General features: G+C 41.7%; 1 protein-coding gene across 1 annotated transcript in view; it reads left to right on the top strand.

Annotated features, from left to right (window-relative positions):
- Positions 1-211: 211 nt before the first annotated feature.
- AQP4 (aquaporin 4) overlaps positions 212-17479 on the top strand; it is a 20858-nt gene continuing 3590 nt past the window's right edge. Inside the window, exons 1-4 of the mRNA XM_042443341.1 lie at positions 212-315; positions 6098-6512; positions 13974-14138; positions 15712-15792. Coding sequence (XP_042299275.1) covers positions 6132-6512; positions 13974-14138; positions 15712-15792 — 627 coding nt within the window. The 5' untranslated portion in view covers positions 212-315; positions 6098-6131. The remainder of the gene's footprint in view (positions 316-6097; positions 6513-13973; positions 14139-15711; positions 15793-17479) is intronic.

A 17479-nucleotide genomic window follows, 5' to 3' on the forward strand; every position in this document is an offset into this window, starting at 1 on the left:
TCAGAGCGTTTTGCCTAAAAGGCGGAGGGAGGAGGATGCCATTCTCGTGTGTGCAAAGATAATATTTGCCTTGTTTCTGGTTGGCCCCTCCTGCCTGCCCTCTCTCCTTCTGTAACTAACTGGCTCTCTCAAGCAAACAGGCACAGACTGGTCAGGGAAGCTGCTGGCAAGCTGTGGGTGCCAGGGGTCTTAAGAGAGAGTCTGCATCTCTTTTGGGACTAGAGATGCACCCACACAAGGTGCCAGGTCTCTGTAGTGAGTGCATGCCCTGGAAGTCACTTGGAAGAGGAGGAGGAAGAGGCAAGTTCCCATAAGGTAGGGATCATGAAGTGCCCACCTCTTTCCATTTGTTCCCTGAAGCAACAAGGTGGTTGGGTCCAGGTGGAGAACATGACTGCTCTGCTGCAGACCTCATTGGCTTTGCCAGAAGCTCTTTCACATCACACAGTTAGTTACAGTAGGATGATGATCCCACTTTCACTGCTATGGTTCCTTCCTGTGGGAACTTGGGATTTGGTTTTTAAGGAGGGGTATTTGGAATTTAAGTGGTTTGTGGGTTGGCCTGTGACTCTGGAGAACAGGGTTCGCATCCCAGCTAGCTATGAAACCACTGGGTGACTCTGGGTCACATTCTCTACAGGAACTTCTTCTTCTTCTTTTTCTAAGATATAGCCATGTTAGTCTGAAGAACCAGTATGTAGAGAGATCTTGGAGCACCTTTGAGACTGACTGAAAGAAAGAAGTTGGCAGCATTAGCATTTGTAGACTTAAGTCTATGAAAGCACATGCTGCCAACTGCTTTCTTTCAGTTAGTCTCAAAGGTGCTCCAAGTTCTTCTTCTTCTGAGGAAGACAATGGCAATTCACATTACTCAGTTACAGTTACTTGCTCCCCCCCCCAAAAAAAAAACCCAACCTGTGGTAGAGGTGTAGTGGTTTGAGTACTGGACTATGGCTCTGGAGACCAGGGTTTGATTCCCAGCTCGGCCTTGGAAACTGACCTTGGACACCTCACATTCTCTCGGCCTCAGAGGAAGGCATTGGGAAACCCTCTCTGAAGAAACTTGCCAAGAAACCCTTTGCAACATCTTCACCTTAGGGTCACCATAAGTCGGAGATGGCTTGAAAGCACACAACAACAAAGTTTGGAATTTCCACCCAGAGCTTTCTACCGTCTCACCAAACTACAAACCCCAGAAACTCCATAGAAAGTAGATATAGTACATATAGTGAAATTATACTGCTATGATTGTATAGTATGAAAGCTACATTTTTATCCCCAGGTTGCCTCATAGGGCTGTGTGGATAAAAATGTAGCTCAGTGTGGAGGAAGTTGCAGCCATAAATTTTGGATAGAGGCCACTAGCAGCTGGTGGCTCTCATGTCAGTGGGGTGGTGAATCTCCTCTGGGTTTTAATCCAGACTTTTCAGAAGCTGTCCAAGGTACTGAATCTTATCCTCAAAATAGGTTCAACACATTGGATGTCAAATGTTAAAGGTCACACTAGGACAGAGCATCTGCACTTGCCACACTGTGCAGACATTTGATATGCAGACAACCGTCTAACTAAAAAGATTGCATGTACAGCGCTATGTAAATTTATAGCGCTTCATAAATAAAGGTGGTTAATAATAATAATAATAACAAAAATTCTTTGTAATAATCCAAATTAGCCAAATGCTGAAGCGTGCACATATTAAATCGTTTGCAAACCATGCTGTTCTGAACAGAGGAAGCATTTTACAGTTTCATAGAACATATACTCAGGAGTTGGTCAAGTTGTTTTCAGTTCTGTTCTGTTTTTTCTTTTTCAAGTACTGCACAATTCAGCCCCCCAAACCTCATTTGGTTCTGTGTCAAAATTGGAAACAACAAGTAAGGAACTGGAAGCGACAAGGGGGCTCCACTGAAATGGCCATGCCCTGAGTTCTCACCAGCATAGTGACTTTTGCTGGTTTGTAAAGGAGCTATGTTGAGGAAGACTCATGATCCCAGATCACTCAGGGCTTTAGTGGCCAAAAGAAGCAACTTGAGTTGTTCCTAGAAATTAATTGGCAGCTAATACAGACTCAATGTACAGTAATATGGCTGTTCATTCTAGCTCACAAGTGTTTTAGCTGCTATGATCTGCACAAGGTGCTTTTTGTGAACTATGGCATATTCCGGACAGGCCCTATGGGGCACCGTTGTTATGCACGAGGGGCGGCGTTTCCTGACGCGCTTTGCCCCTCGCATGTAATGACTACGTCAAAATGGTGGCGCCGCCATTTTGACGTCACACACCGGAAGTGGCTCTGTGAGTGCACGCCTCATGCCTTATGGCGCCTCTTCTGGGGCCCAGGAAGAAGCGCCATTTTGGCGCTTCTTTCTTGCTGCGCCCAGGAACTGTGTGGTTTGGCTGCTGCGGTTCCCGGACACAGCAACCAGCAGCGGCGCGAGACCACCCATTTTGGGTGGTCTGGAACGCACCTATCTTAACATTGCTTCCACTCATCCGTAATGCCATCATTGCAATAAGATACATATTTATCAGACAGCCTGATTATTAATTGTATCACACATAGTCTGGCATCATGTTGGTGAACACATAACAAATGTGGCTTAATAACATGCATAAGTCTTTTTTAATGTGGTGCAGGCAGCTATTCTGTAGGCTGTAAAATTCTCCCTCCCAGCAGCTGTGAACCTTACTGCTTACTCTTGGAGAAATCAGAAGGGGGGGGGTAATCTAGAGGAGGAAAAAGCAACTTGTCTTGACTCAAAGGCAAGGGGAAGGTGGGTTCCCTCCATTTTGAAGAACACCTTCATTTATTTTCCTCTCACAGCCAAGATCAGCTGTATCTTGCTTCTCTCACCTTTCCACAAGCAATAGTAGCCTCTCCTGGGTCCTGACAGGGTAAGAAAAGGACACAGAGCTGCACAAGTGGAATGTCATGCTCTGCTGGCTTCATGAAGGATCTTTGCCAAGATCTCTCTTTCTTACCGGTGTTCAAAATCTCAATTTGAAATTTGGTAGATCACATGGGAAGTAAATGGGCTATAAAAGTTAGACCTTTCAGGTACGCTTGCACCTGGCTGAATTGCCCACTTTTCAGACTCTAAGGGTGTTTAGTAGCTTTATAGCTTTTGCATCACACAATATTGCTGAGGAATTGTGTCAGCCAGTTCTTGTCCATTTGTAGTTTATGGTTTCAATGTATACAACCTATGCATACAGCAAGGAGAATAGTGATTTCATATCATTATGACCATGTGGTCTTTAGATCAAAAGGGACTGTAAAATTGATACCAGTTTGGTCAAATGTGTGTGGGAGGGAAGGAACCGAACCCTTTCCCACCACAGTTTAAGATTTAGTATTTTGGAGTTACTGGAGCAGACTGGTCACCTTAGATGACTGTTGACTACCAGTTAAGTCTATCAAGCAAGTAAATAATACCACAGCAAGGTTCAATGGTCTATCTAACCCTAGACAAATTTTTCCAGAACTGTTTGTGAAGTGCATAACATTCCAGTGTTTTGAGTATTTAGTGATGGTTAGACAAGAGATATACACGTCTATAAAACCTACATCTGCTTATTTGTATCCTTTTTCATCTTCTTGTTAATGCTGAGTTCTGACACCTTTTTGAATTAATGGCATCTGGGAAGTACTAGCTTGAAAAAAAGTGATGTAAATAGCAAGTTGGATAGCTTATATGCTGAGGCTCTTTGGCCTCAATGAGAATAATAGAATCATAAATTTGGAAGACGCCACAAGGGCCATCCAGTCAAGGGGGGAAAAAATCAAAGCACTCCTGACAGGTGGCCTCTTTAAACAGAGGCTTGATGGCCATCTGTCAAGTATGCTTTGATTGAGAGTTCCTGCATGGCAGGGAGTTGGACTGGATGGCCCTTGTGGTCTCTTCCAACTCTATGATTCTATGATTCTAGGTGGTGTCAGACAGTGCTGGAAGAATAAGGGCATACAGTGCCAGGAAATCTGTAAGTAACAGCCTGTGGTCAAGGAATTTGGAGACCTAAGCCCATAAAGACATCAAGTGAATGTATTACAGCATATCCATTTTTATTTTTATTTTTTATTTCTGTGCTGCCTTTCTCCCAGAAAGCAACCTAAGGTGGCTTACAAATAAAACTCTAAAAAACTTAGAATAAAAAAACAATTAAAACATCACATAAAAACAATATAAAATTACAAACATTAAAACCACAATAAAAGTACAATACCCATCCCATATAGCAAACACCCCATATAAAAAAATTGATCCCATTATTACACATTAAACACCTTCCTGAATAAAACCATTTTTGCTTACCAACAGAAGGTAAGCAGGGAGGAGGCCAGCTTTGCTTTCTCTGAAAGGGCACTTCAAAGGGTGGAAGCAGCCACTGAGAAGGCTGTCTCTCATGTCCTCAAGTCACCAAGTGAGTCTGTGATGATGGCAGGACCGAGAAAAAGCCTTTCCCTGAATATCTTAGGGCTCTAGCAGTTTGGTATGGGGAGATACAGTCTCTCAAATAATCTGGACCTAAGCCATGTAGGGCTTTATAGGTCATGACAGGCACTTTGAATTGTGCCTGAAAATGAACCGGTAGCCACGGAAGCTGTTTCAACAAGGGAGTTATACGTTCCCTGTAACTGGCCCCAGTCAATATTTTTGCTGTGGCATTTTGTATGTGCTGAAGTTTCTGAACAATTTCCAAAGGCAGACCCATGTAAAGTGCATTACAAATGGGATGTAATCAAGGCCTGTGTCACCACAGCCAGATCTGATGTCTCAAGGAATGGGCGCAGCAGGTGCACTAGTTTTAACTATGCAAATGCACTCCTGGCCACTGCAATACTGGCAGGCTAAACAAGTATTCATAAATCACTAACAAGTTATGACATTAAAAAGTAAATAGAAGGAGGATGGGACATTCTAAATGTTTCCTCCAACCCACTTCCCATTGCCATTCATCACATGCATACCCTTACTTCTCCATGGCAACTCTTGAATGTTCCCTCCAGATTGCAGAAACTGCCATGGGAGGAGTGAATGGTGGGTTTCCCCAAACCTGGCCATGCCCTTGGTTACCCGACACTGCAAGAATGAGGTTAAGACTGTCTCCAAGATCCTATCTATGAATCAGAAAGTGAGGAAGGGAAAGATGCCTTAAGCACTCTGGAGGTGAGGTCCACATCCCAGTAAGTGCCTGAGCCCAGTAAGTGCCCAACAGTTCCATCTCACAACATTGTAATTCATTAACTGGATGTCCAACCAGTGTTTTCAAAATGGAAAACCAACTGTAAACTGAAAAAAGTGTGATGTGCTGTGCTACTCCTGCAGAGGTAACAGAGTGATAGGCTCCCCACAAGAAGACTGCCTTTTTAAGGTTCTCCAGTCTTCAGAAAGAGAATGTTGCCTTGGAGGGATGGGCTGATGCAAGATACATCATCTGATCTCCAAATTTTGTCAGACAAGTGGTCTGCTTAGGGTTATCCAAAGTCCTGCAACTCTTGTCTGAGGCTTTCTTCCTAAGCCAATCTTTTTAAAAACTAGATTTTTTAAAACTATAAAGAAAGGGGGTGGGGTGGAGAAGGAGGGAGTACATAGGATATAAATGTGGGAGCTTATCGCTCAGTATTTTAAACCTGCTCCAGCCTCCTGGGCTGGAGCTAGAATGTGGGATGGAGGTAGGGATTATTGCACACTAAATCACTGCCAAAACTCCAGCCACCATCAGCCCAGGTTCTAGCAGGTCCAAACCATGCTCCGCTAACACTTTTGAGAAGTCAGAAAGCTTTCCAACTTCTAAAAAGTTCTTGTGGAGCACAGCTGGTCCCAGGCTGATCATGGCCTGCAATTCGGTGGTGATTTAATGTGCAATAATCCCTCCATCCTGCATCCCAGCTCCACCCTGGGAGGCGGGAGCCAGTTTAAAATGCTGAGCGATAAGCTCCAACATCTAAGCATATATGTATATGTATGTATGTATGTGTGTGTGTATATATATATATATATATATATTATAAAGTGACCATATTTCCAAAAACACATTTTCTTGAAGTTGGCATCTTCTGGGTAAAGTGTGATGTTGCTTTGTTTTTCTTTACAGTAAGTGTGGACGCCTGTGTAAGTGTGAAGCCATCATGGTGGCATTTAAAGGCATTTGGACTCAGCCCTTCTGGAAAGCTGTTTCTGCAGAATTTATGGCAATGCTAATTTTTGTGGTCCTTGGTCTTGGTTCTACAATCAACTGGGGTGGAGCTGAGAAACCTCTGCCTGTAGACATGGTCCTTATTTCTCTCTGCTTTGGATTCAGCATTGCAACAATGGTGCAGTGCATTGGACACATCAGTGGTGGCCATATTAACCCTGCAGTGACTGTTGCAATGGTCTGTACTCGGAAGATCAGCCTGGCCAAGTCAGCCTTCTACATTGCAGCCCAGTGCCTTGGTGCCATTGCAGGGGCAGGAATTCTCTACCTTGTCACCCCCCGGGATTTGATAGGAAGACTGGGAGTTACCCAGGTAGGGCAAGAAGACTGAAAGACTGTTTTTCCCCTTTTAATATAATATATAATCAATGAGAACGTTGATGGTACAAAAAGGCTTTGATTTAAATCCAGTGACTTATCCACTGTGGCATGCTATTGATTTACTTATAGATTATGAAGTTAATGGATAATATAGAATGGCTTTTCATTAGGCTGTGAAAACTTTAGAAAACACTGAGGACTGATCAGAGGGTAGACACCTTCAGAGATCCCTGAAGGGGGAGAGTGGGGATTAAAGTTCATCACTGTGTCTGGCAAAAAAATAATAATAATAACAGATTAATTAAGAATCAAAAATTGTGACATATTTCCTTTGTTGATGAATGTGAAGGGAGCTCTTGTTTCATGCTGCTTATAATCCTTATGATTGTTTTTGCAAGGGTAGTTTTACATGTGAATTATATAAACACTGGCCAAAATGCTCATTTTCATTACAGATACCTCACTTGTTTTCATGATGACAACTATCAAACAATCATACAAACAGCACTGAGTGAATTAAACCTCATATATGTAAACATTCATTTAGTATAAATTGATGAGATCCTACAACATGAATGGAAAGACTTCATATACCCTAAATTTACTTTAATGGCTTTATGTGTAGGAGCATAGTACAAATGACAGAATATTCAGTGTTAATTGCATGAACATATTTTGAGACAATGCCTTTAAAGTTGGGGTAATATTTTCTCCTGTTATTTACATAACTACAGTGGACTTTGCATATTGCTGGGTTGGCAATCTATGGATTTGACCACCCGTGGATCACCACAACCCATATTAATCAGTGGTGGCACATGCACACTGATACATCCACATGCATATGGTTGCCACTGAAAAATATGCAGCACAATTCTTTATGTTTTTTGCCATCTGCATGGACCTCTGGAACCAAACCCCTGTGGATAGGAAAGGTCCTTTCTATCTCTTACATAGGGTTGCCATCTCAGGGCCTGACACCTATTCTCCAGTTTTCAGTGGAAAGATATCTCAGAGTAACAGTGATGATTTGAAATTGTGTGTGTGTGTTTTCCTCATTTGTTAGACTTGAGGTTGTCATTTTTTTATTATTTGAAGGGCTTACTCTACGCAGCTATGGTTGATGCTTAATGTATGATACTGTGCTACATGACATTCCCAGAACCTGCCACCTGTGACATCACCTTGGTCCACATCCAGTGACAACACAAGTGAGGGGTCATGCCTAGGACTCAGGTGTTTGCAGTGAAATTGCAGGGCTTCAGATAATCTTGACCTGGCAACCCTATTCTCACTCAATTATGATCTTAACTTCAGTCCCAACCCCATCATGATGCAGAGACCCTCATGATACCTATTTTTATTAATAAGTTTAGGATATACTTCAAAACTTTAAAAAGCAGATCTTGAGACAAGCTGCTGAGTGAATCATGAATTTATTCATCACAAAAGGTTTTATGTATTTACACACAACACAGAAATATATTTTCATTATAAAGTTACTGTATAAAAGGAAAGGTTTCATGGCACACACAAAAGGGCCACCTGTACCAACTCTTGGTGAATAGTAGATAGCATTTATATTTTCAATCAGAATAAGAAATTGACTATCTATTTTTGTTTTGTCTTACTGGCACTTTCTACTTTATTCTTAGCAACTGTTCTTTAATAGATATTATATTTTCTAAAGAACTTTTCAAAATGGTTTGATATTCTAGGATAAAATCCAGGTATAGAATGTGATTTTAGGATGAAACCGTCACCATTAAATACTGATGTCATTTTAATGGTGATTAAAAATACCACACGCTGAAAATGTTATTCTTCTTTAAAACAGACCATGCCTCACTTCCTAGCTTTGTTCTCTGCTAATAAGGAAACCCATCAGTTAGCCTTGCTGCAGGATATTAAAATGCACATGAACTACATGCTTCCTGTTCTTAATTGAAATTGAAATTAATTGAGTTCAAGCCAATTAATGGTTTTATCATGGAACTCTTAAATTACAGCCTTCTTAAAGAAAAAACATCATAAGAATATCATTAAATTTAAAAAGAAGAGATTTATGTTTAGAAATGACAATTCTAAAAGAGGCCAGGGTAACTAAAATGTAGCAAAATCACTCCCACAGCTCCTAAAATATAGAGACTTTTTTTGTCCAGGATTGGGAGAATCATGGGTGGAGAGTGAGGACTACACTGGCTCCCAGGGGGTTACAAGTAGCCTGTGGCCTTCACTGTGCACAACCTATCAATTCTAGCTTGTATCAGATTACAGTGGACTCTTGTTATATGCTGGGGTTTGGTTCCAAGATCTCCCGTGTATAACAAAATTTGTGTATGTTCAAGTCCCATTAAATATAATGACATAGCAAAATGGTTTCCCTTATACAGTGCGTCCTCGCCTTACGCGGGGGATCCGTTCTGGATCCCGCTGCGTAAGGTGAATTCCGCCTATGCTTGAGCCCCATTGGAAACAATGGGGCTCGTGCGCGGCAGCATGGTGGCGCAGGCGCGCACAGGGCGCAACGGGCGTGCGCGCCCATTCAATTGAATGGGACGCGCTGCCCCTTCCGCCCTGCGCGTGCACCACGGCTTGAGCGCGTACGCTCAAGTCTGCATATGGCGCGCCCGCGTATGGCGCGGGCGCACTGTAAAACATGGAAAATCAAGGTTTGATATTTGAAATGTATACTTTTTTTAACATTTTCAAACCATGTATGCTTGAATCCGTGTATAAAAAAATCCGTATATAAGAAGGGCCAACTGTACTTCTGTTTTACCCTATATGATGGTAAGCAGAGGCCCAGTTGTGTGGCTTGATGCCCTAGTGCTGTTCATCAGATTAATATATCAGTTGCATAATGTTGCCATTACCAAATCATGAAAGAGAACATCATAGAGAGAAAAAACAATAGCACAAAGCTTGGATGATTTTTGACCATTCCTACGAGTCATAATGACCTGGAATTTCTGGGAGCTTCCTTAAGAAAAAAAGCCACTTTTTAAAATTCATACATGCCTTGGGATCATGTCAGCAACAAGTGTGCATTATAGATACTAGATTTTTTTAAGGGCTTAAAAAGAAGAATTAGGATAATAGGATGCCAATGAGCAGATGGAAAACTCTTATCACAGATTTCAACATGTTGACCCTTTTTAGATATTACAGTGAAGCATTCCATTCATTCCCAAGAATGATGGTGCATGAAGGAAGTGAGGGCTGACACAGTGTAGTTTGTGTGAGCACATGTGGTTGAGGTAAGCAAACTGTTACAGGGAAGCAGTGGCTATGTCAAAGATATCGCCAGTCAGGAATTATTGCTTTCTTATTCTGCATTTCCAAGGAACAATAATTTCAGTCCTCATGGAATGATCTCTATATAACTGAACCAAACTTTTGAAGAAAAAAACATATTCTCTAGAAATCTGGCTACCTTAAGAACATCATTCCTTTTTGAGATATGGTTGTTCTGATTGCCATTGTTTCTGCATAAGTCAATGTAAGAGTAATTCCTTATGGGTGCAAGCTACCAAATTAAAAGTGAGCTTCATTGGGCTTATTCCATTGACAATATTGCTTCTACCACCAGAACCATGAGGAGGCCAGCTATCAGAACCATTATATGCCTTCTGCTCTATAGTTTTCTCTGTACCCAAACCTGCTCCAGAGGCTGGGAAACCATCTAAAGCAGGTTTTCAAGCAACACAGAGGGCTGCAAGAGTGAGAGGATTTCTTCTGCCTTAATGGAAGTCATCCAGTATGATGTTCTGTTTGGAACTAACTAAACTCATTTCATTTCAATATGGATTTTTGCCATTTCCAACAAAATCATTGTAAAGAATTGAAACAGCAACATCTGGTGTATTGTTAATGAGATACTTAATTACCAACATTTTTATCTAGCCTTTCTATCAGGTCCCCAAAGTGGCTCATAGCAGAATTGAAATAGATCAGCAAGCACCGTAAAAATGTTGGAAAATATGAAAGATAGTAGTGGATCTGTCAAACTGCCAAATTAATAGTGCAGAAGTTGAACAGCAACCAGTCCCTCATACACACAGACAGAGAGAGTCTACCAGAGAAAGACCTAAGGAGCTGTACCCTGAAGGAAGGCTGCAGCACACATACACTGTGGCCTCCACAAGGCCTAAAAAGAACCTACTCCCGGCGGGTTCTTTTTGTGCCACACATGGGGCGCCATTGGCACATGCACAATGATGATGTCCATGCTGTGTAGTGTTGTTTAGGCACTGCGCCCCTCAGACATCATTGTTGCACACCCCGTATGGATGGGCACACACAGTCATGGTGCCTGTGCGCTGATAGTAGAGCTGGGAGTGTGCAGACACCCAACCCTACAGAACCCTAATTTTAGCCCCAAGCCAGCACAAAGTACCGGTCTGTACTGGGCCTAAGTTTAGTATTCTCAGTAAAACTAACAAAAGTAACGTTACTTACAAATTACTTGTTTATAATCAAATACATCATTTTATGGAGAAAGAGAGAGAAGTAGAAAATGTCTGAAGGTTAGAGTGATGCAGGAGATAAGAGAGTGTGATGAAACATGCAAAGAGGAAGTCACTATAATCAAGCTAGCAAATGTAAGTATAGACATGCAATTATTTTTTTTTAAAGATTTTGATGGACAAGAGAGACTGACTTGGATGTTATCCACATGCTGAAGACTTCACATTCCAAATCCTGGGAAATCTCTTCTGGAGGGTTCATATAAAATAGGAATTGGGAAACTTTGGCTATCAGATATTTTGAGCCTTAATTCCCATAACAAGTTCTTCACAGATAAAATCTCTCGGATAAGGGCTGATCTCGACACTGGCATTTCATCAGAGACAATAGGAGAGGTGTCCAGAGCTTCTGTGGACTCTATTAAACTGGATCATTTTGAATTTGTACATACCGATGAAGTGGACAAGCTTCTTGGAAGTGTTAGGAAGACGACGTGCTCTCTCAATCCCTGTCCTTCTTGGCTGACCGCCCAGGGTGGTGATGCGGTAACATCATTATTGTGTCACATAATTAATGCATCATTCAGGGAGGGAAAATTTCCATCTAGCTTAAAATTAGCAACGGTCAAACCATTGCTTAAAAAACCCTCCCTGGAGCCCCTAATAAGAAACAACTATAGGCCGGTCTCACTATTACCATTTTTAGGTAAGGTGATCGAGAGAGCAGTTGCCTTCCAACTCCAAGCTGTCTTGGATGAAACCGATTATCTGGACCCATTTCAAACTGGCTTCAGAGCGGGATATGGAGTTGAGACCGTCATGGTCGCCTTAGTCGATGATCTCCGTCTGGGCATCGACAGGGGAAGTGTGACCTTGTTGGTGTTCTTGGACATCTCAGCAGCTTTCAATACCATCGACCATGGTATCCTTCTGGAACGCCTGAGGAAGTTGGGTATCAGGGGCACTGCGCTCCAGTGGTTCCGTTCCTACCTCTCGGGCAGATTCCAGATGGTGCAGTTGGGGGACTTGCTCCTCTAAGAGGGAACTCACATCTGGTGTCCCTCAGGGAGCTATTTTGTCCCCCACCTTGTTTAACATTTACATGAAACCACTGGGAGAGATCATCCGGAGACATGGGGCGTGGTGTTATCAGTACGCTGATGACACCCAAATATGTTTCTCTGTGTCCCCGACTGATTCAGTGACTAAGGATGGGGTCTCTCTTCTGACTGACTGCCTGGAGTCGGTAATGTGCTGGATGAGAGAAAACAAACTCAGTTTGAATCCAGAGAAAACAGAAGTACTTGTGATAGGTTCCCCAGGCCCAGGGAAGAAAATTTATCCACCTGTCCTGAATGGGGTCACACTTCCCCTGAAGGACGAAGTTCGCAGTTTAGGAGTACTTCTGGACTCGCCTTTACAGTTGACATCTCAAGTGGATGCGACGGTCAGAAGTGCTTGCTATCAACTTCGGTTGATACACCAGCTGCGACCCTACCTGGGCCAAAGGGACCTTGAAACTGTGGTACATGCTCTGGTAACCTCTTGCTTAGATTTCTGTAATGCGCTCTACATGGGGCAACCCTTGTACCAAGCCCAGAAGCCTCAGCTAGTACAGAATATGGCAGCCAAATTGGTCACTGGCGTTTCCAGGTTTGACCATATAACACCTATTCAGAAAGATCTGCACTGGCTGCCTATTCGCTTCCGAGCACAATACAAGGTGTTGGTTATTACCTATAAAGCCCTACATGGCTTGGGCCTGAGTTACTTGAGGGACCGCATCTCCCCATATAATCCGCCCCGCACACTCAGAACAACCGGGAAGAACTTGCTGGAAATCCCACCTTCTAAATATGTTACTACATCCCAGATGGCCTTTTCAGTAGCGGCCCCACAAATCTGGAACAGTCTTCTCAAGGAGCTCCGCCTTATCACCCCCCCCTGGAAACATTTAAAAAGAGGCTTAAAACCTTCCTCTTCTGTCAAGCCTCCCCCCTCTGGAAAATGAAGTTGTATATTTTGATCCCATCGACTCTCTGCCTCACCCTATTGAATGACTGTTTTAGATTTGTATAGTGTTACTGGTTTTTATCTATTTTTATGATGTGTTGTAACTGGTTTTAATTCTGTGTAAACCGCTTTGATCTTTTGGAAAAGTGGTATATAAATAAAATTTATTATTATTATTATAATCCTTCACAGGTGTTTGGAACTGATGGGAACCATAGGCCAAGACACTCAGAGACAGGTTTCCATCCCTTGATACTTATAATGGAGATTAGCACATTGGCTTTAAAGCGCCTTATCCTTGATGAGATAAAGGCACATTTAATTTTCAAAATTGGTGTTATCACACTCACTCATGCTGGGGCGAATTCAACCAGTATACAGCCTGGATGCCAGCTGGGCTTATCTTGCTACTTTTCAAAAATACCCATTTTGAAAATTAAATTGCCTTTACAAAATGGAAGTCTCTGAAAGTTATGGCCTGTTCAAGCACTATGGTTCTATTTTAAAAGCAGTGGCAACATCCTGTGGAATTCTAGGATTTCTGCTTTAGGGGAAGGCATTTATCATTCTCAGCCAAAAACCTATAATGCCTCACTAAACTGCAAATCCCAAGATTCCATGGAGTGCAGCTATGACAGTTAAACTGAAAACAGCTGTAATTTTGTGGGGCCAAAGGGCCCTTAATGGGACAATGCCCAATGAATTTGGCCAGAATCCTTGAGCACCACCTTCACATGGCACATCTATACTAAGTGCTAGAACCGGTGCAAACCAGTGATTTCCAATCCTCAGCATGCAACAGGAAAAATATGTTATGTAGAAGGTTTACATTCACTCACTCTGCCATCCTTTTTTCTTTTCTTAAGTTTGCTCTTGGATTTCCAAGTAAAGAAAAAAAATATTTTCATACACACCACAAATTCACACTTTATTTATGCTCCCTGTATCTCTGGTGTACTTCCTTTTTCCAGGTACATTCAGATCTTTCTGCTGGTCATGGACTATTGGTGGAGTTGATAATTACATTCCAACTGGTTTTTACTATTTTTGCCAGCTGTGATTCTAAGCGAAGTGATGTCACTGGTTCAGTGGCATTAGCAATTGGACTGTCTGTTGTGATAGGACACTTGTTTGGGGTAAGTTCTTACCTACTTCCTTAAAGTATACTGGACAAACAGCTGTAAACTATAGGTAGTTGCAATGGTTTAATTTGCTCATTAAAAATCTCATTACAAAGGAGATTCATAGCTATAGCAAATAGTCAGTGGATATTAATGCAACATGTGCAGGGTTTCTTAACAAGCAATATGTTTGTATACACAATGGTATGAAATCTAGAGGTTTGTTGCAGTTGAAATGGTAACTGTAACAAAAACAAAGATGTTATGGATTGGAACATAGCCATATCTAATCCAGCACTCTCTTCATGCATCGGACAGCCAGTTGCATTCATGCATCGGACAGCCAGCTGCCTATGGTAGTGCTTCTCAGGCTATCTGATGTGGAGGACCAGCAATTTTTTTCTCTAGAGTGCCAGGGACTAGTAACATATTTGTTCCCATTGGCTAAAAGCATTGCTCTTTTTTCACTGGGAACTCACCATAGACCAGCAACTGGCACTGGTCCGTGACCCAGCCATTTGAGAAGCCCATGCCACTCACTCTTCTCATATTTCTGCAGCAAATGATATACAGCAGCATACTGCCTCAGATACAGACAGACAGATTAGTAAACATTAGTGACCATCATTTCCATGAATTTGTCTGGTGTCCTTTGTAAGCCATCCCATGTGGCAGCTACCACTGCATCTTATGATAGTGAATTTTACATTTAACAATGCAGTTAATCATCCCAAATCTCCCATTAATTTCTGTTATTGTGTGTGTGAGAGAAAATCTTCTCTCTATTCACTTCTTACACACCACACACAATGTTATAGACCATTATCAGGTCTTCCCTTGTTTAGCTTTTAAAAAAACCTAAACAGCCCCAAATAACAGAATTTAGCTGGAAAGAGAATGCACTAAATGAGGGCATTGCCTCATTCTGCCTCCTCAGTGACATTTTCCTTCACTCCTCAAATTTCTAGCATTGCAATAACTTAAAATTTCAATTGAGCATTTTGAAATACAGTTTAAGTATCCAAAGAAAAGGGCAGAGTTACCAAGGCTGCAATGCTAGAAATGTAAGAGACTGAAGGAAACTTTCACGGGGTGGGGGGGTGGCAACAACTTCATTCTCCCCATAGCTATATCACTGCCGCAATAGTATTTCTTCTCAGAAATTTATTGGAAATTCCCCTTTATTTATTTGATTTCTATACCACCTCTCTCCCAAAAAGGGACCCAAGGCAGCTCTCAGAGGAATTGGTCTAGCCTCTTGTCTGCCTTGGTTACCTGTTTCTAACATCCAGAGATAATTTTCATGTGCTTTTATTTTTAACACTTCGAAAAGTATTATTATAGTGTTGTTTTCATAGCCAGACCAGGCTGCCCTCAAAGCTGTACCTGGAAAGAGCCCCGACATATCAAATATATGAGGGAGGTGGGGGTGGGGAAATGTTGCAAAATAAATCATTATGATAAAGCAAAAACAATTAAGTGAAAATTGGATAAATTCAGGACTACAATCAAATGATATCAAAGTTTAATCCATAACCAAGACTCTTCCTTTAAAAAATATTTATAATTTTTCTTATTTGTATTGCAGATCAATTACACAGGTGCTAGCATGAACCCTGCTAGGTCATTTGGACCTGCAGTTATCATGGGGAAATGGGAAAATCACTGGGTAAGTGACTATGTTTGGAAGCCTCAAGTTTATCGAGAACATAACAAATAAAATTGCTGTTTTCACGTACATGAATGAGAAATTATAAATCTGGCCTCTTAAAGCCAGTTAATTTATATATCTCTTCTGTTCTTTTGAGGCTATGAATACTGTATCTGCTTATCTGGGGTTATTCCCCCTTGAACTTAATGGGATATGTATAGGATTGTCCTGTAACTGGTTAAAGCAGGGATAGGAATCATAAAGCCATTTGGGTGTTGTTGGACTGCATATTCCAACATCCTAGCCATTACAGAGAATGGTAAAGCATGTTGGGAGTTATAGTCCAACATCACCAAGAGGACTGCACGATTTCTGCCCCTGATTTAAAAGTGTTGATATTGTTTTGAATCAGTATCTAAACAGTGGGTGAAAATTTTCATTCCACAAAATGTACCACCCTCAAAAATGTAATCTTACATAGCAACTAAGCCAATCAGCTAGATTTTAGGCATTGCCGGAAGGATGTGATTGAAATGCACCTTTCCTAAAACCCAGACAAACATTTTGGATTCCTCTGAATTGCCCCCCAAATTACAGTTTTAGTACAAAAAGTAGTTTATAATAGCACAAATTAGAAAACTGCAGAAACAACTAGAATTTATCAAGACAGCCTTTTTGACCTCAAACAATTTGTACATTGTAGTAATGAAGTTTCATTGAAAGCTACTGTAGGCCCCATGCAGACTGGCATCAAAGATCTGGAAGGAACTGGGCTGATTTGGATGCCCCTCCCCCGAATCTCTCCGTTAGCAAGTGCCCACTACAAAAGAGGGGCATTTTAAATCGAATGCATTCTGTGCCTGCTGTCAAAGGTGCCTGCTGTCAATCAAGTGATTGTCATGGTGACGTTTTGCAGGGGCATCAGAGTGTCCTCCTCCCCTCCTTTTTTTAAAGAGCCATGCACAAAATGCCCCAAAGTGTCAATTTTTTTAAAACCTCTTTTTTTGTGTGTTGTGCGTATGTGTGGGCATTTGGGTCAGATCTGCCCCTGTCTCCATTTTCAATCCCATGCAAGCTAATGCATCCCCCACTCCTTGCCCCCCAGAATGCCTCTTACACATGTAATAATAATAACAATAATAATAATAATAATAAATTCCTCACCTCGGAAATGCCAGAAAAGGATGCAATTGCCATGCATTCTATTTTTTGCTTTTAAAAGCAATTCAGGGCTGCCTCTGAATTCAGTAGCAAAAGCATGTATCATTTTGTCTAATTGACAAGAGCAAAAAAATGTAACATTCTGATTGTACGTCTAGCCCTTTGCTACATTTGTAACATTTGCATTCAATATTTCCCCTTTGCTGGAAGCCAGCAGATGAAAGGGAAAGTGCACAAGCCATTAGCCCTGCTCTATCTGCCTCAAAAAAAAAAAATCATGCACATATTTGGTCAAAAATAATTTTTTAAAAATATGAAAGTGGGGGAGGTGCCTGATGTGACCTCCGTTCATGCCCTGCCTTTGACCTGAACTGAACTGACTCTTTTCCTCTTGCTACATTCTCTTCAGAGGGGCTTTGCCATTGCCTTCCACTGAGGCTGAGAGAGAATGACCTGTCAGTTCCAACTAAAGTAGACCCATGGAATGAATTGGGAATAAAAGGGAAATGCAGCACAGGCATTCCTGTAGCATCCTCATATAACA

The sequence above is a fragment of the Sceloporus undulatus genome, unplaced genomic scaffold, assembly GCF_019175285.1.
Source record: "Sceloporus undulatus isolate JIND9_A2432 ecotype Alabama unplaced genomic scaffold, SceUnd_v1.1 scaffold_17, whole genome shotgun sequence".
NCBI classification, from domain to species: Eukaryota; Metazoa; Chordata; class Lepidosauria; order Squamata; family Phrynosomatidae; genus Sceloporus; species Sceloporus undulatus.